Here is a 27,040-nt window from a genome sequence, read left to right on the forward strand (position 1 = left end):
CCGGATACAGGTTAAACACTCCATTTATCTCTGGCAAAATCTAGAAGCAATAGGAAGGAGTAAGAAGCCACATAGCGTGGGGAAAAAACCACAGCTTTGGAGACAGGCAAAGCCTCTGCAGAAAAAAGACCTAAATTTGAATCCGAACTCTGCCACTTACTAGCTGTATAACTTTATGCAAATTCATAACCTTTTTGAGCCTCAGTTTTCTTAACTTGGAATAGTAATAGTAGCTTCCTTCTAAGATTGTTGTACTAAATTTAGAGTTGTACTGAATATTGAGTACTAAAATAATGTGAATTATGTGTTTTGCACAGAACCTCCCTAGCAAATAAACATTCCATTATTTTTTTTTTTGAGGAAGATTAGCCTTGAGCTAATATCTGCTGCCAATTCTCCTCTTTTTGCTGAGGAAGACTGGCCCTGAGCTAACATCCATGCCCATCTTCCTCTGCTTTACATGTGGGAGGCCTGCCACAGCATGGCTGGATAAGCGGTGCATAAGTCTGCACCTGGGATCTGAACTGGAAAACCCCAGGCCGCCAAAGCAGAGCACGCACACTCAACCACTGCACCACCAGGCCAGCCCTTCACCACTCCATTATTAACTAGTAGACTAGACTGACACTCTCTATCACTTGGGTAAGATCATTCCTTTGACCAAACCTCAATTGTTCCATCTGTAAGATGGGTATGATACTATCTATCCGCCAAAATTAAGGGTTAGGGGTGGATACTGCTTCAGACTGTTAATCTAAAAATAAAGAGCCAAAATGAGAGGCAGAGAGGTGTTTATTTGGTGATTACAGAATTGCAATTTGGGGTACACGGATTTGGGTGGCGAACCGAATAGTGTCCCGCTAGGGAGTAAAAGGGGCTTTAAAAGGCAAAGAAGAGAGGTTGTATTACAAAGAATTTTAATTGCAACTGGAGGCAGAGAGCTAGTCTTGGCTAAACATCCATTCACTATTGATTCTATCTTCAGAAAGTCCACAATCCTCAGTGTTTGGGGTCAGGATGGCCAGTCTCCTGCTGACTTCTCAAACAATTGCTTATAAAACAATTGCCTTTTTGGCTCAGTCCCAAGGTTTGGCCCAATCCCAGGTTCAAGACAGCAAGGCAGTTTCTCTGGAAAGGCAGCTCCCATCCCATTTTAAAATGGCTCCACTATAGTTAATTTTGACAAGACTCAAACGAACCACCAAAGCCGCTCCTGGGAGAGACTGACAGGTAAGTGGAAAGAGTCACAGACCTAAATCCCCTGCCTGGCTAGGTGATTTGGTTAGACCAAACCGTTCTGCTTTTTAATAAATGTTTACATTTCTGGCTTTTGGAATAAGGGTTGCACTTGGCAAATTATCCTCTCAACTTTTCTTCCTCATTTGCAAACTAAGGACGATAGTCTCTAAGCACAGGAGTGAAGTGAAAGCTATAGGGATGTTCATAAGGCGCCTGGTATAACGCTGGGTACGGTGGGTTTGCGGGTGCAAGTGGTGTCCACTATTATTCTTATTATCGGCAAAAACAAATCCCTCCAGCAGAGAACACGCTTGACGGCCAGCTGGGATTGTAACAGCACAGGGACCTAATCCTTCCAGCGTTTCAACTTCCTCTGAGCCTGCTTTTCCCTCTCTGCCCATCAGTTGGCGCCTTTTGCCGGTCCCTTTTTCCCCCAAGCTGGCTTTGGGGGCTGCGGTTGCTCCGCAGCAATCAGGTCACATGGCCTGCATGAGCGCGGGGATCCCGCGCTGGAGCTGCGCCGCTGGAGGTGATGCTTCGGCGCGCACCCAAACCGCGCTGCGCCGGCGTTCCTGCAACTCAGGGTCCGGCCCTGTGGTTCCTCCGTGGGGATGAGGCAGCCAGCCGGAGCGACACCAGAGGCGGCCGTCTGCGTGCGCAGGGGACGGAGCTGACCGCCCCAATCGGGTAGGTTTCCGCTGCGCACTATCTGCCCAGCCCCTTAGGCATCGTGACCCGAGCGCCCACCCCGGAGAGAATGAGGCGAGGGGATGAAGATTAGGGGTGGTCACGGCTGGCACGGGGAGAGTAGCTGCGGGGCTGGCACGGCCCGGGAGGGCCTGCGCCCCCGGCTGTGCGCTCTGGGCAGGCGGGCTTCGCTGCAGCCCCGCCTGGGCGCCGGCCGCGTCCATCCGGAGGACTGCGGGGACCCCAGCAGGGCGTTTCCCGCGCGGCCGGGGCCGGCAGCGCAGGGATGAAAGAGTGTCGCCTGGGTCGGCTGCGCAGCGAGGCCGACAGGAAGGCGCGAGCCGGGCGCGTGCGAGCCCAGGTAAGAGCCCGGCTTCTGCCCAGCCTGGCGGGGCCGAACAGCCTCGGGGCCGACCGCCTAATGGCCGCTCGCGGCGCGCCGATAACGCGCTGCTGTAGCTGAGAGGCGTTTCTGCCGGCGACCTCGCAGCCCTGGGGCGGGGGAAGGACGACCCGGCAGAGAAAGGCATCCCTCCCAGCTCCGGGAAAGACCAGCTGAAGGCAGCCAGCGCAGCGATCGAGACCCTTAGCTTAGGCCTATGGGTGGGGAAACTGAGGCCCAAGCACGGCAGGGACTGCCCAAGGTCAGCGGCAGACGCTGGATCCGGGACTCTGCTCTTCCGCTCCCATTCATTCTCTTTCCACAAGGGATAGTTAGAGCCACCTACGCTGGTCTCGCCCTTTTCCTGGCCTCTCGGCGCAGGCGTTGCCGGTGCCGCACTGCGCTCCACCCGCGATGTTCCCAGGCGAGAACTCCTGCAGGGTGGGTGTGACCCGGGGATCCCCTGCTAGTCTGGTGCTCTCCCCCGGAGACCGGAGACCGCAGGGCGACTCCAATGATGCTCTCACTATGCAGACCATTAGCAAAACCTGCAGGCGTGTGTGCGTGTGCATGTGCGCGCGTATTTCCCCAAGAGAACTAGACCCTGTAAGGGGGAATAGCTTTTTTTAGGAGAGCATTTCTAGAGTGCATTGCACCCGGTACTTTAGAAGGTAAGAAGAGAAAACTATGTCTAACACCTACCATTATTAAAATTATTATAATTTTTTAAAGGGTAAGCTTATTACAAAACATTTAGGAAACAGAAAAATGTAAAGGAGAAAATAAAGATAACTTAAAACATCGTCTAGATTGTTGAGAGTTTCTGGATATCTTCTTAAAATTTTCCCTGCATAAACACATTTAAACCAATAACATGGACAAAAATAGTATCTTGCTTTAATTTGCATGTCTGATTACCCAGGGGGAATCAACCCTTTTTCTCTGTGTATTGGCCTTTTGCATCTGTGTGAGTGAATTGACTGTTAATTCTTTTGCCCCTTTTTCGGTTGGAGTGTCTTTTTGTTCCTCATTTTCAAGCACTCTTTATATATTGTACATTAAAGTAGTAATTCAGTCCTATATGTTACATGGTCTTTCCCAGTTTGCTTAATGTTTTTGTCATGTTTTCATCTTTGATCATATACAAGTTTAACTTTTTAATTTAGTCAAGTCTATTATTCATTTTCTTTTTGGTTTCTGCTTGAGGATCTTGCTGAGAAAGGCCTTTCTTCACCCAAGTTTATATAAATATTCTCCTGTATTTTCTTGAGGTACTTTTAAGCTTTTGTTTATAAATGTTAATGTGGGATTTTATTCTAGCTTTAGTTGTAAAGTGGAGAACTAGTTTACTTTTCCTGAGTGGCTAGCCAGTTGCTGCAAAACTATTAAGATCATTTTTTTACCCCTGATTTAAATTGCTACAACTATGATAGATTGATTTCTTACATATTTGTATCCGTTTGTGAATTTTTATACGTCTACTTATCAGTATATTTTGGTGCCATTGCCATGTTATTATAATTACTTACGTTTTATAATAGGTTTAGTATCTAGTTAGGCAGATTCTCTCGTTACACAGTATCATCATTTTCCTGGCTTTTTAAAAAAATCAATTTTATTGAGGTATAGTTTACATACAATAAAATGCACCATTTAAATGTATATTTTGATGAATTTTGTCAAATGTAACCGCCATCACAATAAAAAATTATGGAGCACTGCGTAAACTTGATGTCATCATTGCACAGGGGCCATGCTAATCTTTGATATATCCTTCCAATTTAGTCTGTGTGCCAGCAAAGCGAGCATTTCCTAGCAGTTTTTATTGGTATTAGCTCTAGATGATCTTTAGAATACTTTAGTCAAGTTAACCAACCTCTCTCCATTCCACCAAGAGAAACGAACAAAATCATGTTTAGACTTGTACCGGAGTTTTGATAACAAAGGTCCTGGGAGTAGGGACCTTAGAGGAGAGACTGAGAGTAGAGACTGTCATGTTCACCACCCCGGTGCCTGGCACAAGATGCGGTATTTGCTGAATTGAATGTTTACTAAGGATCATAAAAGTAATACATGCTCTTTGCAGAAGCTGGAAAACAAAACAGGAAACCTCCATCCCTCATACCTTCATCCCTCATACCTTTATCTCTCCTTCACTAAATTATACTCCACATTAAAAGTGAAATGATCATACTGTGTACATTTTTCACCAATTCGCATTGACATAGTTGGCATTTTTCCCTTAGGGACTTTTCTAATCTACTTGATTTGCTATAACAAAATACCATAGACTGAGTGGCTTAAACAGCAGAAACATTGATCTCTCTCAGTTCTGGAGACTGAGAGTCACATCAGGGTGCCCACATAGTTGGGTTCTGGTGAGGCCATCTTCCCGGTTCACAGACGGTCATCTTCCCGCACTGTGTGCTCACTGGCAGAGAGCAGAGAGAGGAAGCAAGCTCTCCCCTATCGATTCTTATGAGGGCACTAATCCCACCAGGAGAATTCCACGGGCATGACCTAATTACCTCCCAAAGACACCATCTCCAGATGCCGTCACATTGGGGATTAGGGTGTTAATGTATGAACTTGAGGGGAACACAAACATTCGGTCCATAAGAGATCTAGCTAAGACTTTTAAAATATCAGTATATTTAAACCTTTCTCTTTTTGATGTCTCCATATCATCCCCTTGTATAATTACCTAAAAATCTGTTCCCTGTTGCTGGGCATTTCCTTTCCCTGTAGTTCATCCTTCCTTCTTCCTCTCCTTTCCTCCCCCTCTTTGTCTCTCTCTCTTTCTTACTATCACAAACCAAACGGCCATGAACATTCCTTGTCCATCTTTGGTAGCAGGGGTTACCATTTCTGCAGGGTGGATTTCTAGAAGTGGAATTTCTGCATCAAAAGAGATGCACATACAAAATTTTTATGCATACCATCTGGACTTACCCTCCAAAGATTGCACCAATTTATATGAAAGTGCCCATTTGCCGAACTGGGCCGCTCCTTATTGAGGTAAATCGAATTGTCATTATGTTAAATATAGAGATTAATTTTGGAGAAAGAGACCTCTATCTCCTCTTTCATTAGTGCGGCTTGCCAATTGGGAAAATGTTATTTTTCTCCGTTTATTAAAGACTTTTTTAGTGTCCTTCAGTAGAATTTTATAGTATGTGTGTATATTCTGCATATTTCTTAAATTTATTCCTAGGTATTTTAGGGTTTTTTTTTTTTTTTTTTTACATTTTGACTAGGATCTTTTATCCCAGTAATTAATTTAGTGATTGTCCAATTAACTGAAAGCATTTTATATATATAGTGTGTATATATAATATTATATATTGTTTTTGCATATTAATTCTGTTACCAACCACATTCTGCAAGTCTGTTACCATTTCTAATGGTTTTCCAGCTGATTTTCTTGGGTTCCCAATCTGTGCAGAGACAATATTGCATATTGTTTGAGAACATGGGGTCTGGAACCAGACTGCCTAGGTTCAAGTTTTGCCATCCACTTAAAAGGTTTGTTAACCTTGAGAACAAGTTAATTATGCCTTAGTTTTTTCAGGTGTAAAATGGGCTCAATGATAGTACATCTCTTAGGCTTTTTAAGGGGATCAATGAGATGCTTAGAACACTGCCTAGCACATAATTAGTGCTCAGCCAGCATTTTCCAATAAGTTGACCTCTGCACATTGTGTGACGAGCCTCTGTGATACTCCCAATTTTATAGCTGAGGAATTGAGGCCCAGAGAGGTCAAATGACTTGAGTGCGGTAATTTCTTTGTTCCACAAATGCTGAGCGTCTTCTCTGCATGGAGTACTGAGCTCGGTCTGAGAGGGGAACCAAAGATAAATCAGACTGAATCTACTAACAAGGGATTTGTAAGTCCAATTTGGGCATAAATCAAGGGCCATGAATAAAGCCATGGAAGGCAGCAGGCATTGGAGGAAAAACATGGGCTTTGAAGTTTGTCCTGTGTTTGAATTTCTTGCTTTCAACTTGGTAGCATCTATTTTTTTGATCTAAACGGGATTAGTTCCCTTGCTATTTGAGAGTCGCTATTTTGGTAAGAAGAAATAGATGTAAGAGTCTAATGCAGACCGTGGATATGTAGTAGGAGCTTTTAATAAGTGGTAGCTAGAAATAGATAGAGTCTAAAGTAGAAAGTGACAAATGAATATCCTGGGGGGAAAGTTCATATAAAGGATCCCAGCACTTGAGGAAAAAAATGATTATTTCTGGTTGGGGGAGATCAGGGTTGGCTTTTGGAAGAGGTCCCTTTTTAGCTGATTCTTGATAGTCGATTTAGCCTGTGTGAGGAGAAGAAGTGGGTCTGAAAAAACAGCTGGAACTGGATTGTGAAAAATCTTGGCAAAGCACTTGGGCTTTATTCTACACTGATTGAGCAATCATTGAACAGTTCTACGGAAAGGAGTGCCATGTTCAGACCTGTGCTTCAGAGTATCTGATGGATGCTGATAATGTAAAACATTACCATCATTCGTACAGTCTTGTGTCTGACAAAGCTTTCAGAGCCATTGTCTCATTTCATCTTCACAATGCCTCCATAAATGAGATATTTTTTATTTTCCTGTTTTGCAGAGAGGCAAAATAGTCTCAGAGAGATCTAATGGACCTGCTTAGTGGGTGCTGGGACCAGAACTGGACCAAGAGCTTTTGGCTTCAAATCTGTTGCTCATTCTGGAAGTCAGAAGCCTAGTTAGGAGCCTGTTGTGGTCAGCTGGCCTGGAGTTGATAGACGTAACTAGGACTAGGACTCGGCAGTGAAGAAGGGCATGGCGAGGGGAGGGGAGGAGAGGAAAGAGACATGGGGGGGACCATGGAGGTAGAATAGCAACGACTTGGGAAGTGACTGGATAGGGGTGAGAAGTCAGAACTTACCAGTCTTTTGGACCCAGGTGCCTGAGAGAGTAGTGGTGTCATTCAAGTAGGAGGGCAGACTTGAGAAACATGGACCATTCTCAGTGCTTCTCTCCTGACACTCACTCAGCCTGGTGTTCTGCCTCCTGTATGCTTAGGGCCCCTTCAGCTTCATTTTTAGAAGCTGCACTAAAATGAAACTGTCATTGTTGATCCATTTATTCATCCTAGCCATATTTCATGTTCATTTCTTGGCGTCTTTGTCCTTTACTGTCTTCCCTGTGCCCTCCAGCCTACACATGGTAACAGGCATAATCTAGTTTAGGAAATGGTTTTGTTTCAAAGTGCACTTGCAAGACATAGATAAGAAGAATTCGTTAATCATTGTTCCATAGAATTGGGGCTGTAGGGGTGAAGTTGTTTCCAGGCCAACTTACAGATGCCAGTCACTCCACAGCATTGCTGAAGTGTGGGCCTGAGCCGGTGACATCATGGGTGACTGTGAGATTCTGAAAAAGGCTATCAGAGTGATAATATAGACATAGCCCACCTACTGTACCACCCACATGATTGGGCTGGGAGTAGAGAACTCCTTCCCCCAAACTACCAATGGAAAATCCTGTGTTTTCATGTCTCTTGCCCCAATGCCAGTTATCTTAAAACCAGATCAGTAAAGTGAAATAAATTACATGTGGCCTTGGACACCACACTCCACTGCGCAGCAATTCATTAAATCCTTTCAGAAAATGTTTTAGGAGCTGGCCCGGTGGCACAGCGGTTAAGTGTGCACATTCCACTTTGGTGGCCCGGGTTTCGCCAGTTCGGATCCCGGGTGCGGACATGGCACCGCTTGGCACGTCATGCTGTGGTGGTCATCCCACCTATAAAGTAGAGGAAGATGGGCATGGATGTTAGCTCAGAGCCAGGCTTCCTCAGCGAAAAGAGGAGGATTGGCAGCAGTTAGCTCAGGGCTAATCTTCCTCAAAAAAAAAAAAGGAACAGAAAAGAAAATGTTTTAAAAAGCAAACTAGAACATAGTCTTGAATGCCTACATAACTGTGTGACGGGATTTTAGGCAAATCTGTCATCTAATCATTGAATGAAGGGTCTGATTCCAGCTCCCATGGCCCACGGTTGGTATCCTAGATTGGATTATTGTTCAAGGTATTTTCTGCTCCTCCCTGGAAAGTTGTGTATTTCCCTAATTATTGACTTCAGGCTTGGCCATATGTCTTTTAGTACCCCCTTCTTGCTGGAAAATTACATATCTCTGCTCTGTTGAACTTGAGTTATGATGTGACTTGCTCTGGTCAGTGAAATACAGGTGAACATATGTGTCATTTTTGAGCTGTGGCTTTGAGAGCCAGTTTGTGGTTCACCCTCTGTCTGCTTTCCCTCTGCCACAAAATCAGCAATGTTCAGGGAAGAGGCAGTTCCATCTACCTGGGTCCTGGAGGGCAAATGACATGGAGCAGGGTCACAGTTGACCCCTAATGGACAAGTAACATGAGCAAGAATAAAATCTCAGTTCTTATAAACCCCTGAGGTTTGGGGGTCATTATTGTGGCCTGTCCTAACTCATACAGTGTATTAATGATGTGGTGGGGCTGGATGCCTTGTGAGTATTCTAGAAATTTCCCAGACTCTGAGCAAAATGCTAGATCCTTTCTCTTTTCCTGAGGGGTTAGAAAAATGGCCTGCTGCTTTTCTTTTCTGTTGAATCTTGGCTTTCCCCTTCCTCTGCTCTGTGGGAGGAGTAAATTTCCCTGCCCCATTGTTTTCGCCAGTGGATGGTGAGTGGCCTTGATCTATGGCATGCTTAAGTGAGGCTGTAAATGTAGCTGTGTATTTTGACTCATATGCAGCTGCCGTGCACCAAAAGAGCATGCCCCAGCTGGCTGGTTCTTCTGCAACTCGACCTGGAATCAGAGGTATATCAACAATCTGGTTCTGACCTGCAGCCTGGAGCTGACGCCCGCCGAGCCACAGCTATCCACATACTGGTGAGCAAGAAATGCACGTTGTTACTGTAAGCTATGGAGATCTAAGGCTGTTTACGACCCCAGCAAGAGCTGATCTGTGGAGGCAGGGACTGTGTGCCCTGAGCTGCATCCCTGTTCTTCCCTGATCGTTAGTAAAATGGCAGTCTCACCATGTTTTTAAAGCTGGGGCTTTCTGATGTGTTAATGATTTTATTGCCCCCACTGGGGAGTTGCCTGGGATTAAACGTCTTTACATCAGCACTAGGCGCTTCAGTTTCTGTCACCTGCCAGAGGGGAGAGAGAGTCAGGAGCCTGGGCTGTCAGGGGGAAGGGCCGGGCCTGAGAGCAGCAGCCCAGGGTGGCTTGGACAGTAGAAGTTCATCTCCTTAACTTCTACTGCCCCATATGAATCCTGAAATCTGAGGAGAATCATCATGCTTGCTTCATGGACATGGCTTCAAGAAAGTCCTCTCCTCCTTTATCTTCCTGGAACATACAAGCCTCTTTAGACAGAAATTCTGGAGCCAGGCCAGCAAGCACACCAGGCTCCTGAGCAAGATCCTGGAAAATAAAGCAAAAAGCCACCGGCTTGGGAGGACTTGGTGCCTTCAGGGCCTCTCCAGTCTTCTCTGGGTTTAAGGATGTGCCCTGTCAGTTTGCCTAGTCACTAAATATCTGTGGACTTGCCTTTCATGTGACAAGGAGCTAGGTACAGGGTATCCATAATAATCAAAATCAAAACAAATACTCCTTTCCTTCGTGAGGGTGTGTTCTGACGGAGGAGGCCAACCAAACCAAGGGTCAGGAAGGAATCTAACAAGCTACTGTTACAGGTGAAATGGGTGGGAGGGTGATGATATTTACGTGAAATATATTAAAATTTAAGATTTATTTCCTATAAGTCAGTACCTTTAATTCAAAAGGTGCAGACAGGTACAATAGGGCCCCTTATCTTCAGAGGATACGCTCCAAGCCCCCCAGTGGCTGCCTGAAACTAGATAGTACCAGACCCATATATACCATGGTCTTTCCTATACATATGTACTTGAGGTGCGACAGCAAAACTAGCACGAATTTCTTTTTCCTTCTTCACAATGTCATGGATAGAAGTTTCGTTCTTACCATAAATCTTAGTAACCTCAGCATACAATTTTTTTTCTTTCCTTATTAGTCGAGAACTTTCACCTTTTCACTTAAAGGAAGCACTTTCCGGCTTCTCTTTAGTGTATCTGAACTGCCATCATCACTGTTCTTGCACTTTGAGTCCAAAATTAAGAAAAATAAGGGTTACTAGAACACAAGCACTGCGATATCCAGATAGTCGATCTGATAACGGAGATGGCTCCTAAGTGACTAACGGGCGGGATTTGCTGGACAAAGGGATGATTCACATCTTGGGCAGGACAGAGCAGGACAGCTCGAGATTTCATCACACTACTCAGAATGGTGCACAGTTAAAACTTATGAATTCTTTATTTCTGGAATTTTCCATTAATGTTTTTGGACCACGATTGACTGCACGTAGCTGAAACCGCGGAACTCAAAACTGCAGATAAGGGAGGACGACTACTGTATTTAGTACAATGTTTCCATCCCGCCCCAGCCCCTAAGCCACCCAGTTCTCCTCTTTGGAGGCAAAGTTGCCAGTCTCTAGTATATTCTTCCAGACATAGCCTATGTATATGCATATATAGGCAAGTACGTTTGTGTATATTTTCCCCCTTTTTTTCAGAAATGGTAGCATGATGTACATACATACTTTTCTATGTCTTCTTTAACTGAAAATATCTTAAAAATTTACAATTTCTGTATATAAAGACTTTGGTTACTTTTTTTTAAATCTTTTTTTTGTCTTTTGGTGAGAACACAAGTTCTACGTTTTTAGCAAATTTCAGTTATACGATACACTGTTATCAACTATAGTCACCATGTTATACATTAGATCCTCAGACCTTATTCATCCGATAACTGAAAGTCTGTACCCTTTGACCAACTTCTCCCTGTCCCACCACCCCCCAGCCCCTGGCAACCGCCATTCTGCTCGCTGTTTCTATGAGTTTGACTTTTTTTTTAGTGTCCACATATAAGTGGTATCATGCAGTATTTGTCTTTATTTGTCTGATTTCACTTAGCGTAATGCCCTCTAGGTTCATCCATATTGTCACAAATGGTAGGATTTCCTTCTTCTTTTTTTTTAAGGCTGAATAATATTCCATTGCATATGTATAACACATATTTTTTATCCATTCATCTGTCAATGGACACAAATTGTTTCTGTACCTTGGTTGTTGTGAATAATGCTGCAATGGACATGGGGTACAGATACCTCTTCAAAATAGTGATTTTGTTTCCTTTAGATATATACCCAGAAGTGGGATTGCTGGATCACATGTTCTATTTTTTTCTTTCTTTCTTTTTTATTTCTTTCTTTCTGAGGAAGATTTGGCCTGAGCTGACATCTGTAGCCAATCCTCTTTTGCTTGAGGAAGATCCTCCCTGAGTTAACATCTGTGGCTATCTTCCCCTATTTTGTATGTGGGTCGCCGCCACAGCATGGCCACTGAAGAGTGGTGTAGGTCTGCACCCCGGAACTGAACCCCGTTTGCCGAAACAGAGTGCACCTAACTTAACCACTAGGCCACAGGGCTGGCCCCTATTTTTAATTTCTTGAGCAACCTCCATACTGTTTTCCATATAGTGACTGTACCAGATTATGTTCCAACCGACAGTGTACAAGAGTTCCCTTTCTCCACATCCTTGCTAGCACTTGTTATCTCTTGTCTTTTTGATACTAAACATCTTAACAGGTGTGAGGTGATATTTCATTGTGGTTTTGATTTGAGTTTTCCTGATGACCAGTGTTGTTGAGCACCTTTTCATGTATGTATTGGCCATTTGTATGCCTTTGGAAAAATGTCTATTCAGGTCCTTTGCTCATTTTTAAATAATTGGGTTATTTGTTTGTTTGTTTGTTTCTTTGTTTTGCTATTGAGTTGTATAACTTCCTTGTATATTTTGGATATTAACCCCTTGTATAATATGTGGATTAAAAATATTTTCTTCCATTCTATAGGTTGCCTGTTCATTTTGTTGATAGTTTCCTTTGCTGTGCAGAAGCTTTTTAGCTTGATGTAGTCCCACTTGTTATTTTTGCTTTTTTTGCCTCTGCCTTTGTTGTCAAACCCAAAAAATCATTGCCGAGACCAGTGTCAAAGAGCTTACCTCCTGTATTTCCTTCTAGGAGTTTTATGATTTCAGTTCTTAAATTCAAGTCTTTAATCCATTTTGAGTTGATTCTTGTGAGTGGCATAAGACTGGGGTCCAGTTTCATTCTTTCACATATGGCTATCCAGTTTCCCCAATACCATTTGTTGAAGAGACTATCCTTTCCCTGTTGTATATTCTTGTTTCCTTTGTTGTAAATTAATTGACTGTGTATGCAAGGATTTGTTGCTGGGGTGTCTGTTCTGTTCCATTGGTCTGTATGTCTGTTTTTGTGCCAGTACCATATTGTTTTGATTACCGTAGCTTTGTAAGATAGTTTGAAATCAGGAAGTGTGATGACTCCAGCTTTGTTCTTCTTGCTCAGAATTGCTTTAGCTATTCAGGGTCTTTTGTGGGTCTATAAAGATTTTAGAATCTATTTCTGTGGAAAATGCCATTGGAATTTTAATAGAGATTGCACTGAATTTGTAGATCACTCTGGGTACTATGGACATTTTAACAATATTAATTCTTCCCATCCATGAACATGGACTATCTTTCTATTTATTTCTGCCTTTAATTTCTTTCATCATTGTCTTAAAATTCTTAGTGTACAGATCTTTCACCTCCTTGGTTAAATTTATTCCTAAGTATTTTATTTTTTTTTAATGCATTGTAAAAGCAATTTTTTTCTTAATTTCTCTTTCTGATAGTTCCGTGTTAGTGTATAGATGTGCAACTGATTATTGTATATTGATCTTATATCCTACAACTTTACTGAATTCACTTATTGGTTCTAACAGTTGAGTCATGTACCATAGGCTATCAGAGCCAGGTGATCCAAGGGCTTATCCTCTCAAGCAGCTGCCGCAAAAGCTGGGACAGTTATTGTCATTGGAGGAAGCCCGTGGGGGAAGTGCCTACAGGCTTCCCTGGGCTCCAGGAGGATCGCAACCAGCTCCTAGATGAGTCCTCAGTTAGAAACTGGACCCTCAGGCAGCAGCTTGTAAAGTACCCAGTCCAACCTCTTCCAGGGAGAAACTGGGAAATGGGTGTTTTTTGCTGGCTCCTTCTGCACTGAGCCCTGGGGGGATGCCAGTGGTGAGTGCCCACTACCTGTTAAGAACTGCTGCTTTCTTTGCTATGGTCTTGTTGATATAAGTCCCATCGGCTTTCAGCGCTAAGTGTTTTAGGGGCTCATCCCTCAGATGGGAGTCTTAAAAGTTGAAGTGCTAGATAGTGATCCAAACCCTTCACTCCTTAGGGAGAAACTGGGAGTTGTGAGTTCTCTTCCAATTGTATGGCACTATACCAGGGGTGGGTTTTAGGGTGAGAATGTGTCTCAGCCTTTCCTATTTGTTGATGTGGGTATTTTCTCATTTCCCTGATATATAGGAGTCACTCAGCTAATTTCCCATCTAGGAGATTGTCTAAACAATGAGAAAAATCTATGTGAAGAGGCAGGGAAGGTGGGAGAATAAGAATGTTTCAGAGTGAGGGAGTTGTGTGAGCAAAGGCCAGCAGATGGGCAAGAGCTTAGCATAGTCGGTGTTCTGAAGGAAGATCAGTGTGTCTAGAGCTGCCCTGCTCACTGGCCACATGTGGCTGTTGAGCACTTGAAATGTGGCTGGTCTGAATTGAGATATGCTGGAAGTGTACAATACACTGTGGATTTCAAAGACTTAGTATACAAAAAAGAGCATAGAATACCTCAGTAATAATTTTCTATATTGTTTCGTGTTGATGTATTGTATTAAAAAATATTATTAAAATTAATTTCATCTGTTTCTTTTTTATTGTGGCTGCTAGAAACATTTAAATTACATCCGTAGCTTGCATTATATCTCTATTGGACAGAGCTAGAGTGTGGGTTGGTAAACTGCCAGCCACGCAGGCCAAATTTGGCCTACACTCTGTTTTTATGTGGCTGAAGCACTGAAAATAGTTTTTACATTTTTAGAGTTTTTTGTTTTGTTTTTTGCTAGCCTCTTGGAGTTTATTTTCCACTTGTGCAGAAAGCACACAGTTATGGGATGTCGGGAAGGCTCCCATGGGGCTTGGATAGTGAAGGGCCTGGTTCTCTCAATTTCCCTTTCAGCGTTTTGCCCAGCTGCGTCTCATTGCTGCAGCCCTCCCAGTCTCCGGTGGGGCCGGAGGGAGTGAAGGGCTCTGACCAGCCCAGCACCTCCGGAAGCTCGAGGCTGGCCGTGGCCACGCGGGACGCGGCCTGGCGTTGGTTTTGCCAGGCTGGCCTCCAGGCTGCTTCCTCTTGGCTTCACAGGCCGGGTCACCGTGATCATGTGCTGGAGGCCTGGGGAGATCCTAGTGCTCTGGGGGCTCCAACTCCGTGGCCCTAAACAGGAGCGTGGAATTCCCGAAAAAGCAGCTCGCCCACCAGTGCCCCAGGTCGGCCTTGGGGAGACCGGGCTGGGGGAGATGGCTTGTCCGGGGTACTCTGCACTTCCACAGCAGCTGTCACTGGAAGTGGAACCCAGGAGGCACAGCAGTAGGCGTGGGTGGTAGTAGTTGTGGGTGGCCAGGAGCGAGGCGCCCAAGGGGATAGACATCTTGCTGTTGCTTGTGGCCTGGGGGAAACATCAGCAGTGACTCCTCATGGGCCTCGGCGCACGATCGTGGGTGGCATGGATCCCTGGTGGGGGGAATGGTGCACTAGGCCTCAGAAGTATTTGCAGAGACTGCGGTTGGCCACTCCACAGCCGACACCCCTGTGGGGTCTCAGAGAGTTTTTTAAAAGTCTAAGGAGAATATGCAACAGAGATAGTATGTGGCCCAAAGAGTCTAAAATATTTACTGTCCAGCCCTTTACAGAAAAATATTGTTAACCTCTAGGCTAGAGCAACTTGAGAAAGCAGGGCAGTAGAACAAGATGACAGAGGAAGGTGGGGTCAGGATCGTAAGGGGCCTGTGGGCCGTGGTAAAAAATTTGGATTTTATTATAAGAGCAGTGGGAAGCTAGAGAAGAGTTTTAAGCAGGAGAATGACATGATCAGATTTATATTTTTAAATAATTGTCTGTGTGCACACACATGCAGCTACACACACACACACACCCATATATATATATATACTCCTTAAACATCCCACCCCGGGACTTATCTGGACTAAAGAGTGTCACATTCTTGCCTTATCAAAAGCTGTCACTGGAACAGGGTGTTGAAGGAGAGTGGTTAGCAGTTTTATACCACCTACAGAACTCTGCATTGTCATCATAATCACATTGTCATCTTAGCACTTGATATGTGCCTTGCATTTTCCAAGCTGCAGGCCTTATCTTGTTGACTGTATTTTGCTCTGTCTGCTACGTGGATACAGCTCTTTTGGGTGATAGCAAAGGCAGGGGGAACCGTGAGCAGAAAGCCCCCTGAGTGACTCCATTCCCAAGGCCAACTTTCCACGAGTGGGTCCTCGGCTTCTGCTAGTAGTGACGTGGAACTGGCTAGGCCACGTGGATGTGCAGTCTGATGATTAATTAACTCTGTTGACCTGAGCAGATCACGTGGAACAACAGGCAGTCTGTGGTACCCTGGAAGTTCACAAACCAGCAAGCCTGGGGTTGCACTACTAGTCAAAGCTTTCCCTGCTTTTTCTCTCTGTAGGTACCTTCCAGATCTCTCACTAGTACTGGGAAAGTCTGTCTCACCTCTGGGATCCCACAGTATAATCTCCTTCTGTTGCTGAAGTGGGACATGTCTCTCTACTTCCTTGAATTACTATGCCGTCATACAGTAGAGAGAGGTTTGGTATTCTACACGACTCTAGTGGGCAGGGTTGGCTGACTGCTGTAATAGGCAAATCCAAATATCATTAGTGACTGGACACAGTGGTTTATGTATTACTTACAACACAGCCCAACCTAGGTTGGGAGGGTGCTGAGAGATGAGCAGTGGGAGTGACCTCTGTTCCATGCAGTCATTCAAAGACCCAGGCTCCTCCCTTCTGGTGGCTCTACTCTCCTCTAGATCCAAGGCTGTCCATTCAGCTGGTAGATGGAGAAAAAGTTGAGAAGGCACATCTACTCTCTACCACCTTGGCCCAGAAGTCACACCTGTCGCTTTGCTCACATGTTACTGACAAGCCCCGGTTACATGACCTCACCTGGAAGAAGACGAGCTAGGAGCTGTGGTCTTTCTGTATGCCCAAGAAGGGGAGAACACGGATATGAGGGCACTGGAGACAGGACCCCAATAACCTTTATGGTACCTGGGCAGCCCTTCTTTCAAGATAACTCACATGCTAGGCAGTTTTTTCCTAAATGTGTGCAATGTGAGGTAAGAGGTTTACCTTCAATTCCGTAGACACCACTTCATTTTGCATTGACGTTACTGGTGTTATACTGGCTTTGTCCTTTCAACTCTGTTTTTTGGTGTGAGTCTGTTTTGCCTCAGGTCGTTAGGCCTGCTTAACTCCTAAGATGTTACTTGAGTTTATACATGTGGATTTATTTTAATGGCATTTTTACTCTATGCCTGACCTCAGGCCTGCACTGTAAGTCATCGTGTCATGAACATTCCTTTCTGGACCAGGCTGGGAGCAACTATCTTCTCCATCTTCATCTCTGCCAACCTTTCCCTCTCTCACTGAAAACTGCTCGTGGATCTTCCTTCAGAGAGTTCCTCCCTCCCAAAGCCTGGGGCTCCAGACTTTACTGGCATTGGGAGATCCTTTCTCTCACTGGTTCCCATGGCAGTTCTGTGAAAAATAAAAAGGGAGAACAATCAGGATTAAATTAATATGCAATTTTTATGTATAGTTGCATGAGATTAGAGAAATAAGAATGGAAGATCTTGACAAAGACATTTCTGGAAATCCTAAATAGTCCTTTTCTTGTTTGAGATGTGCAGAAAAGACAGTTTTCAAAAAGTACTATGCACAGTCAACAAGTTCTTACTATGCACTTTTAGTGAAACTTACTTTAAATGTTTATTTCCTTCACATCAAGAGTTGCTTTTTTGCATCTACTTTAAGAACCCGTGTCTGTGTTGCTGCTGAATTGAAATAATGATTTTATTAGCCTACCTGGTGATTTCCTTTGTAAACCTAACTAAACATCTGTAGGCATGGAGACTTGGTTGAATGTACCAAAGTTTCATTACTCATAGAAATAAAAGAATCCCAGAGATCATTAACAGACAACAAAGATCAGTTTACTGGAGAACATACTTCTGAGTCTCTACTAGCTAGGATTAGATTAGAATTTCTAGGATTAGAATTTCTGGTTTGATCCGTGCTAAATTCTGTCCCTGGATTTTTTACACTCTCGTTTACCATTCACTGCTTCCTCTCTCTTTAGGTTTGACTTGTGCTGATTTTGGCCTGCGTTCCAGGATGGTTTGTTCTTGGGACCAGACCTGACCAGAAGTTGACCTCATGAGCACATCAACCTCTCCAGCTGCCATGCTCCTGCGGAGGCTGAGGCGACTCTCCTGGGGCAGTACTGCTGTGCAACTCTTCATCTTAACAGTGGTGACGTTTGGCCTGCTGGCCCCCTTGGCGTGTCACCGGCTTCTGCACTCTTACTTCTATCTGCGTCATTGGCATCTGAACCAAATGAGCCAAGAGTTCCTGCAACAAAGCTTGAAAGAAGGTGAAGCTGCTCTCCACTACTTTGAGGAGCTGCCCTCTGCCAATGGCTCAGTGCCCATCGTGTGGCAGGCCACCCCCCGCCCCTGGCTGGTCATCACTATCATCACTGTGGACAGGCAACCTGGCTTCCACTATGTCTTGCAGGTGGTATCCCAGTTCCACCGGCTTCTTCAACAGTGTGGCCCCCAGTGCGAGGGGCACCAACTCTTCCTGTGCAACGTGGAGCGCAGTGTGAGCCATTTTGATGCCAAGCTGCTGTCCAAGTATGTCCCCGTGGCCAACCGATATGAGGGCACTGAGGATGATTACGGTGACGACCCTTCGACCAACTCATTTGAGAAAGAGAAACAGGACTATGTCTATTGCCTTGAGTCCTCCCTGCAGACCTACAAGCCAGACTACGTTCTGATGGTAGAAGACGACGCCGTCCCGGAAGAGCAGATCTTCCCAGTCTTAGAGCACCTTCTGCGGGCTCGCTTCTCTGAGCCGCATCTCAGAGATGCCCTTTATCTAAAGCTCTATCATCCTGAGAGGCTCCAGCACTACATCAACCCAGAGCCCATGCGGATCTTGGAGTGGGTCGGCGTGGGCATGTTGCTGGGCCCCTTACTAACCTGGATATACATGCGGTTTGCCAGCCGTCCAGGGTTTAGCTGGCCCGTCATGCTCTTCTTCTCCTTGTATAGCATGGGTCTGGTGGAACTGGTGGGCCGGCACTATTTCCTGGAACTGCGGCGACTGAGTCCTTCCCTATACAACGTGGTCCCTGCTTCCCAGTGTTGCACCCCGGCCATGCTCTTCCCTGCCCCTGCAGCCCGCCGGACCCTCACCTACCTGTCCCAGGTGTACTGCCATAAGGGCTTTGGCAAGGACATGGCCCTTTACTCACTGTTGAGGGCCAAGGGGGAGCGGGCCTACGTGGTAGAGCCCAACCTCGTGAAACACATCGGGCTCTTCTCCAGCCTGCGGTACAACTTTCATCCCAGTCTGCTCTAGCATGCCAAGAAATGCCTTTCTGAAATTGGCCACTTCTTGGAGATTCAAATATTGAGCTCTTTATTTGCACATGGTTGCTTGCAGATATTTCATTGTTTAATGTCACTAGGGATATAGACGCTGGGACAGCTAAGGAACGTACCAGTCGAGAACACTGGCCTTGGTAATACTCTGGCAGGAGCAGCAGTTCGCCAGGGGTGCGGACCTCTCTCCCTCCACACAGCCACGCTGCCTCATGCAGTCTGACTCGCCCAATGAGGGGGCGTTTAAATACCAGTTATATTCTCCAGTTGTTTTCAGCTCTGCTTTGTGGTAGAGTTTGTGGCTGCCAAAAATATTGTGCACAGTGGTATGACTTTTAGGATTTTAAGGGTAGAATTTGGTGAAAGGTGAGATCCTTTTGAATTGATTGCTTCCTCATTGGGCATGAGAATGGATGTATGTTTAGAATATATGTTCAAAGAGGCAGGACCATATGGATAGACTCCGTTTGTTTCCTGGTGTAATAAAAGCCGTGAAGTGCCCAGCATCTTTGAGGCAGGTGATCTGGCTGCTGGTACCTGGCGTTTTCTTTTCCACTCATCTGTGGTGCACTGATAATCAGTATTGTTAGTGAGACCTTTAAGCAAGATCTGGAAGCACCTTCTGGATCATCAAAGTCAGATTGCGTATGTTTTGTAATGATTTAATATTGAAGATTTGTATCACGTTGATTCTTTGAAAATTGGACATTGTAGAATGATATAGAATGGGTGAGCTCTTTACTAGCAGATCCTTGTCCCTAACTTTGCTGGCTAACCGTTTACCCTCATTTCTTTTTCTTCCAGATAGCATGACGTCATAGGAGAAAAAACATGGACTGTGAAGTCGGAAGACCTGAATTTTTATTTCAGATCTCTGCCATGTCCTAGTGGTGTGAACTTGGGCAAGTCATAATCACTCTGAGTCTCAGTTTCTTCACTGTAAAGTGGGGATGGTGATACCTACCTTTTAACGTTGGCTTGGGGGTTAAATGACAGAATGTACATAGAACGCCTAGCAAGTGCCTCACCCATAGAGGACACTCGGCAAATATTTGATTTTTTCTCTCCTGTAGTAAGTATGTAAAACTCGAGTGTATTTTGGATAAAGACATTAGTGATATTGTTTGAGGCATGAGATGGGGCATAGGGCTGACACCTCTGGAGTAGCCATTCCAGACCACATGCTGCTGGAATAAAGGCTGACTCTTCATTTTGACCTCTGAAGGATATGCAGCTCCGCTTTCATCCAAGCCAAAAATAGAGATTGTTCATTCAAACTGGAAATGATCTGAGGCTCCTCTTGAGCTTATTCTAAGACTAGCATCTGAAAACTAACTTTTCTCAAAAGTTGCAAATAAATGTCCTTTGCTGATACTTAACAAACCAGGGCCAATAAGTCCCTTGATGAGGATGCATGATGACTTTAGAGTTCAAGCAGTTGTCCAGTCTGTTCCCACACCACATCTTTGGTTTGCTTTTAAATTTCCACGGTGAGCTTCTGTTTTGGGATCTGCTCAAGAATACCGAGGAAGGGGGCTGGCCTGGCGGCACAGCGGTTGAGTTTGCACGCTCCAGTTCGGGTCCAGGCATGGACCTGCACACTGCTCATCAAGCCATGCTGTGGCAGCCGTCCCACATATAAAACGGAGGAAGATGGGCACAGATGTTGGCTCAGGGCCAATCTTAGCAAAAAGAGGAGGATTGGCAGTGGATGTTAGTTCAGGGCTAATCTTCCTCAATAAAAAAAAAATAATACCAAGGGAGGATGCAGGGGTTCATCCCCACGTTTTATAGATGAACAAACTGAGATCCAGAGATGTTAAATGACTTATTCTGGTTCAGGGGGAGAGCCAAGACTGGAACATAGCTCTTCTGACTTCCAGCCCTTGCATTTTTTTTCTTGACCATGTTAATTTTATAGATATCTATGTAGTCCTATTTCCTTTTGTAAAATCTGATTGTCACCCAGACTAAATAATGTCTCTGTAAGCTAAAAGGGTGGAACTCGTTGTCATGTTGGTCGTGAGGAACAAGCAGATATCAGTGTGTGTTGTGTCGTTCCAGTGAGCTGTTATGTATCCTCTAGGAATGTCCAAAGTGATCAGAGCTGCTAGATGACTGATTAAGATGTTCAGATTCAACTCCTTCGTTCCTCCTCTCGCAGTAACTAGTCTGTGCCCATGTTTGAGAACAGAGCTAAACCAGCCTAGAAGTCATTCGAGTTTGATTGGGTCTCCACATGAAAATTTTTTGCCCAATGACAGGAGAGCCACATCTAAGCTAGCCAGGCCCAAGATAGGGAATCATTGCTGGTTTCTATTTCTGCTCTTTCTAATTCAGTTGTCTCCTGCATGCAGACATCCCCTCCTCTGGCTCCTTCGTTCTGGATGGCTAAGGCCGTCCTGGCCTTGTCTGATTTCTCTACCTACACTCTAAGGCATCTTACCCCATTGATCTTAACTATCCTGCTGTCCTTGGATATTTGCATTTTCTGCAAATGCAGGCTCACTTTTGCCCTTTTCTCCTTGCCTACCTCTGGATCTTCCTCTCCTTTGTCCTTCATTCCTAGAGTCTAATTTTTGTATGTTGTCCTTGATTAGGACAGCTGGCAGCTTTATCCCAAAACTTAAGTCTCTCGTTTAATCCTAAGCAAGGGGGCTGGAGGAGAACTAAAGTCCCCTTACTATATCAAGGGACATAGGTTACCAACAGGGTGAAGGTTTCTAACAGTCCCGCTCACCTTTCAGAGTTTAAATTATAGTCAGGCCTAAGAAGCTCCCATTTGTGACAGAGTGTTTTTGTATAAACATATCAGTTAAAATAAAAGCACCCATTCCAGTGAGACGTCCTGGGAAGACTTTTGTCATTCTCTCTTGTTTCTGTGGATGGATTTTTTGGATGTGGCAAATAGTGACACACACACACACACACACACACACACACACACACAGATATCCCATTGTGGAGTCCCAAGGTCACCATTCAAAAGTATGGGCCGTTTGCTTAAATTCATAACTGATTTTGTTGTGTTTTTTAAAGGGAAATATTTAAATTATGCATTCTTTTTTATTGTTATTTAAAGGAAAAATGGTGAGAATATTACAGTGCAACTGGAGAACACCAATGGGATTAATATAATGGTAGAATTAATCTAATGTACCTTGGATACACTCCTCATTTGGGAGAATTTATTTAATTGGTAACTCAGTTTGGGTGGCGAGGCATTCTATTGGAGTTGATTACTGCGGCATTTTATATATACTACGATGCATTGTGAGTTACAGAACATATGATATAAAATTGGGTAATTTTAAGTCACATGAACCATTTGGATATTTTTATCCTCACTGCAATGAATTTGCTGAGAAATGCTCATTAACTGGCATTGTTTTTCTTAAGGTTGGATTTTATTTGGAACCCCTTTGTGTCAAAGATGGCTGGAAATTTAATAGTCCAAATGGCAAAAAAAGTGCTGAATCTGTAGAATTGCTGAGGAGGTCTGCCGCGGCTTGCAGCCACCGCAGGTCCTGGAGTGCAGCATTGTTGTGAATCATCACTCTGCAATAAAGGGGAATGTTTGGTTTAGAATTTAACAAGTTTTCTTGATCTTTTTCAACGACCTGCACAGAACTATGGAAGAATGAACTGCTTCCCAAAAAAGCATCTATGTTAACAATTTGGGGGTAAAGATAGATGAAAATCCAAAGGCAAATGATAACTTTATTAAAGAAACAAGGAACAGATGACATAACTATGTAGGAATGGGGTAGCTTTAAGATGTCAGAGAGATGGGGGAAGAGGACAAAGATGTACAGTGAAGCAGAGGGTCTCACATTTGCCACCTGTTCTTGTGTGTCCCAAACTCCCTGACGTGATAAATCTTTTATGTGTGCCCCACTGTCATGAAATCTTTATAGGACTGTGAAGAATGCAAAGGAACTAAACAAGAGATAGTCAGTGTTCTGGATAAATAATTCATTACTTTGCCAGGACCTGGCTTCCTATTGCATTTAGAATAAAATTCACACCCCTACGTTACCTCCCCCCACAGAATATAAGCTCCACAATGTCAGGAGTCTACTGTTTCATTCATTGCTGTGTCCCCAGAACCTGGAACAGTACCTGACATGTAATAGGAAATGAATGATAGAGAGAGAAACAGAAAGGAAAGAAGACAGACAGACAGAAACACAGAAAGAAAGACAGAAGGGAAGGGAAGGAAAGGAAGAGTAAAGGAATCCACAGTGGAACTGCCTACAAAAAAGAGGAATACTGGGAGGCCAGCCCAGTGGCGTTGTGGTCAAGGTCACGTGCTCTGCTTCAGCGGCCTGGGGTTCATGAGTTCAGATCCCTGGTGTGGACATACACACCCCTCATTAATCCACGCTGTGGCGGCATCCCACATATAAAGTAGAGGGAGATTGGCACAGATGTTAGCTCAGGGACAATCTTCCTCACCAAACGAAAAAGGAATACTGGGAGAAGTAAAATGGGACTAGGGGAGAAAATTCACAGGAGAGGAACAAAGAAAGAGATCTAGGTAGTAAGGGCTGGTTATGCTGTACGATTTTGACTCCTGTAAAAAAACTTTCTTACATGCACTGCAGGCAGAGAGAATGGTAAGTGCAAAGAGAACCTTTTGCACCACCACACAGCTACTGTTTTCTTTGTTGTTATGGAGGTTTTTGTTTTGCTTTGCAGGGAAAGATTCACCCTGAGCTAACATGTATTGTCAACCTTCCTCTTTTTTTTTCCTCCCCAAAGCCCCAACACGTAGTTGTATATTCTAGTTGTAAGTTGTTCTAGTTCTTTGATGTGAGCTGCATGGCTACTGACAAACGAGCAGTGTGGTTCTGTGTGCAGGAACCGAACCTGGGCTGCCAAAGTGGTGAGCACACCAAACTTTAACCACTAGCCCATCAGGGCTGGCTCAATTTGTGGTTTTATTTTCAGTGTGTGTTGGGGGGGGGTGTGGTCCCTGCCTGTTACTCTAGGAGGAAGGCTGGGTTTTCTCCTCCTGGCTGCAACTACTGCATTGTCCTAGTGTTGCCAGTGGGAATCATCTAGACATGAGCACCATGCATGGAGGCTCCACAGCCTGTTCTAGGACTTTAGGCCAAGAGGCCAGAAAGAGAGTGAAGGAATGATCACCACACTGTAGCAATGAACTCTTCTGAAGTTATCCCGGTGAGTAGTGAGAGGGTTTAAGCCTGACCGTGTAGCTCTGGGTAGTTGGGATGGCCTTTGGCAAATATTATATGATTCAACAGAAACCAAGAATAGAGAGGTGAACATTCCCAGAGTCTGGATGGGAGGAAGAGGAAACTCTTTAAGGATCATTTTTCTGGTACATGACTTTTAGTGTCTTTTGTTAGTGTAGCTTTGTTTAAACATGAACAAGTTGAGTCCTCCACAACACTCATGCGGTGACAACATGTTAGACAAAGAATGTACTCCACCCCAGTTTGTTTTTATCCAGAAAAAGATGGAAGCCCTGGCATTGCTGCAACCTGGAGACCTGAGACCAGGGTTACTTGTACAATCAGCAGCACATACTTTTGAAACACAACTCAACCAGTCTGTGTAGATTTCTTTCTAGCTATATGTTTGGGCAATTCCCCTTGTCCTTCTCAACCATAACCCTTTCCAGCCCCAATACTTCCAGAATCCATAGCCAGTGGGGGTTCAACAAAGGAAGCTTGGCTTCCATCCAGCTCCCTATCCAATGAAGTTTGTGATAAAAGAGGCAGGATTCTATCTTCTTCCTGGAATGTACGCATGGAGTAGTCTCCCTCCTGTGAACAAGTAAAGGAAAAAGTATCTATATTTTTCAAGTTATAAAAAAACAACGGTGTGTGTCTGTCACATTCAAAATCATGGTTCGTGTGTTATTCTGCAAGGAACTACATCAAACAAATTAATCATACATAAATCTAAACTTAGCAATTTATCCCCATCTGCATAAACACCTGAATCATATTAGCAATATTCATTCAGATGACTCAAGATTTTGTCTTTATTGATCTAGCTAAACTATTAGCTGAAATGCCCCAATCCGATCCGCAGAAACATACTCCCATATTTGAAAAAGAAAAGGCTTTGAAGAGATTAGAGTCACATTATCTTTCATTTTACCAGTTAATGCCAAATGAAGAAAAGAACTGTTTCAGCCAAATTAACCCCTTATTGTTGCACCTAAACTATTGTTATGCATTAATCCTCACACTAAGGCAGACACACATGAAAATTCAGAATTGCATCTCAGGAGTCCGTTAAGACAAGTCACTTTTGTTCTATAAAAGGCACCAGGTGCCATGTCTCACATATCAATTTACATTTATGGAGTGCCTACTGGGTGGGTGTACTGTGCCGAGAGATGGAGACACAAAGGTGAGTGAGTAAGATGTGCTTTCCTCCTTACAAGGGGACATTAGTACAGTGAGGTAAGTCCTGGGATGGCAGGGTCACAGGGTGCCATCTATAAATTGCCCCCAAGTACTAGGACTCTTAAGTTACCCCAACTTTTCAACTCCTCTGTAGCCTCTTGCCGAGGACAGCATGGTCCACCATAGAAGTCTCTAACAAAACAAAATGGTTGACACAAGCATTTATTTACAGAAGTAAGTGAGGGGTCCAGATAGAGGGGAATTAGCCTGTCACTGCTAGAGGGAGATAAAGAGGGTGAGTTGGCTCTTGGAGCAGGTGCTTTGGGGAGAAGATCCATAAAATTTTTGTTGAATCTATCAAGGGTTTTTATTTTTCCTTGCATTTCCAGAAAAACAAGCTTAATGTCATGTTTTATAATCCGAATTCATTTGACATCTTTTTCTGAAACTGAATTAAAAACACTCATTTTGGGAAAAAAGAAAATGACTCCTAAAGAACTTTGCTTGCCCAAGGATGAGACACCTTCTTGGCAGCAATTTGCCATAGTTTCCTCAAAAAAATCCTGAAAAGCTGCACCCAAAACAAAATCAACTTACAAAAATGAGTTGCGTTTTCTACTGTAATAATGAACTAACAGAAAGAGAACTCAAGAATACAATCCCATTTACAATTGCAACAAAAAGAATAAAATATCTAGGAATAAATTTAACGAAGGAGGTGAAAGACCTATACAATGAAAACTATAAGACATTATTGAAAGAAATCAATGATGACGTAAAGAAATGGAAAGATATTCCATGAACATGGATTGGAAGAATAAACGTAATTAAACTGCTCATACTACCTAAAGCAATGTGCAGATTCAGTGCAATCCCAATGATGTTCTTCACAGAAATAGAGCAAAGAATCTTAAAATTCACATGGGGCAACAAAAGACCCGTAATAGTTAAAGCAATCCTGAGAAAAAAGAAGAAAGCTAGAGGCATCACAATCCCTGACTTTGAAACACACTAAAAAGCTAAAGTAATCAAAACATCATAGTACTGGTACCAAAAGACACACAGATCAATGGAATTGAAAGCCCAGAAATAAAACCACCCATCTACAGAAAGCTAATCTTTGACAAAGCTAAGAATATACAATGGAGACAGGAAAAGTCTCCTCAATTGGTGGTGTTGGGAAAACTGGACAGCCACATGCAAAAGAATGAACATAGACCATTATCTTGTGCCATACACAAAAATTAACTCAAAATCGATCAAAGTCTTGAAGGTAAGATGTGAAACCACAAAACTCCTAGAAGAAAATATAGGTAGAATGTTGCAGGAGATCATAGCAACATTCTTGCTAGGCTTTAAGCTTAGGAAAAATAAGTTACAAATGGGTGGCTGAGAATTATGTGATCTGCTGATTCTCATGAATTACTATACCAGATTGTTTGTGCTTTGGAATCAAGGGCTGGAGGGGAGTATTTTATTGAGCATGAAGGCAAGGGGCTTAGGAATGCCGGACCCTTGCAGGAACGGAACACCGTCTGCATAACTTGCTGATTTTTCCTAGGATACTCCCTAAGGGAATGGCCTTGGATAGGGCTGGGGTACGTCACGGAGGGAGGAAGACTAGAACTGCTGAGCTTTGACTTGCATAT

General features: G+C 44.0%; 1 protein-coding gene and 1 non-coding gene across 7 annotated transcripts; one reads left to right on the forward strand and one right to left on the reverse strand.

Annotated features, from left to right (window-relative positions):
• The first annotated feature begins 1,106 nt into the window (after nt 1-1,106).
• On the forward strand, nt 1,107-22,611 carry PGAP4 (post-GPI attachment to proteins GalNAc transferase 4). Of its 6 annotated transcripts, none has more exons than XM_070519110.1 (3): nt 1,445-1,926; nt 9,062-9,127; nt 17,694-22,611. In XM_070519110.1, the coding sequence occupies exon 3, from the start codon at nt 17,771-17,773 to the stop codon at nt 18,980-18,982; it is 1,212 nt and encodes a 403-aa protein (XP_070375211.1). In that variant the 5' UTR covers nt 1,445-1,926; nt 9,062-9,127; nt 17,694-17,770; the 3' UTR covers nt 18,983-22,611. The 6 variants fall into 6 exon arrangements, with proteins under 6 accessions (XP_070375212.1, XP_070375211.1, XP_014697688.1 ...); XM_014842202.3 differs by having other exon boundaries at nt 1,545-1,926; nt 9,062-9,199; XM_044779128.2 differs by lacking the exon at nt 1,445-1,926 and adding an exon at nt 1,940-2,287 and having other exon boundaries at nt 9,062-9,199.
• On the reverse strand, nt 4,013-4,115 carry LOC123289630 (U6 spliceosomal RNA). Its single transcript, XR_006533694.1, has one exon. It is a non-coding gene; the product is annotated as a U6 spliceosomal RNA (small nuclear RNA).
• Nucleotides 22,612-27,040: the final 4,429 nt, after the last annotated feature.

This window comes from Equus asinus, chromosome 10, assembly GCF_041296235.1.
Source record: "Equus asinus isolate D_3611 breed Donkey chromosome 10, EquAss-T2T_v2, whole genome shotgun sequence".
Taxonomy (NCBI): domain Eukaryota; kingdom Metazoa; phylum Chordata; class Mammalia; order Perissodactyla; family Equidae; genus Equus; species Equus asinus.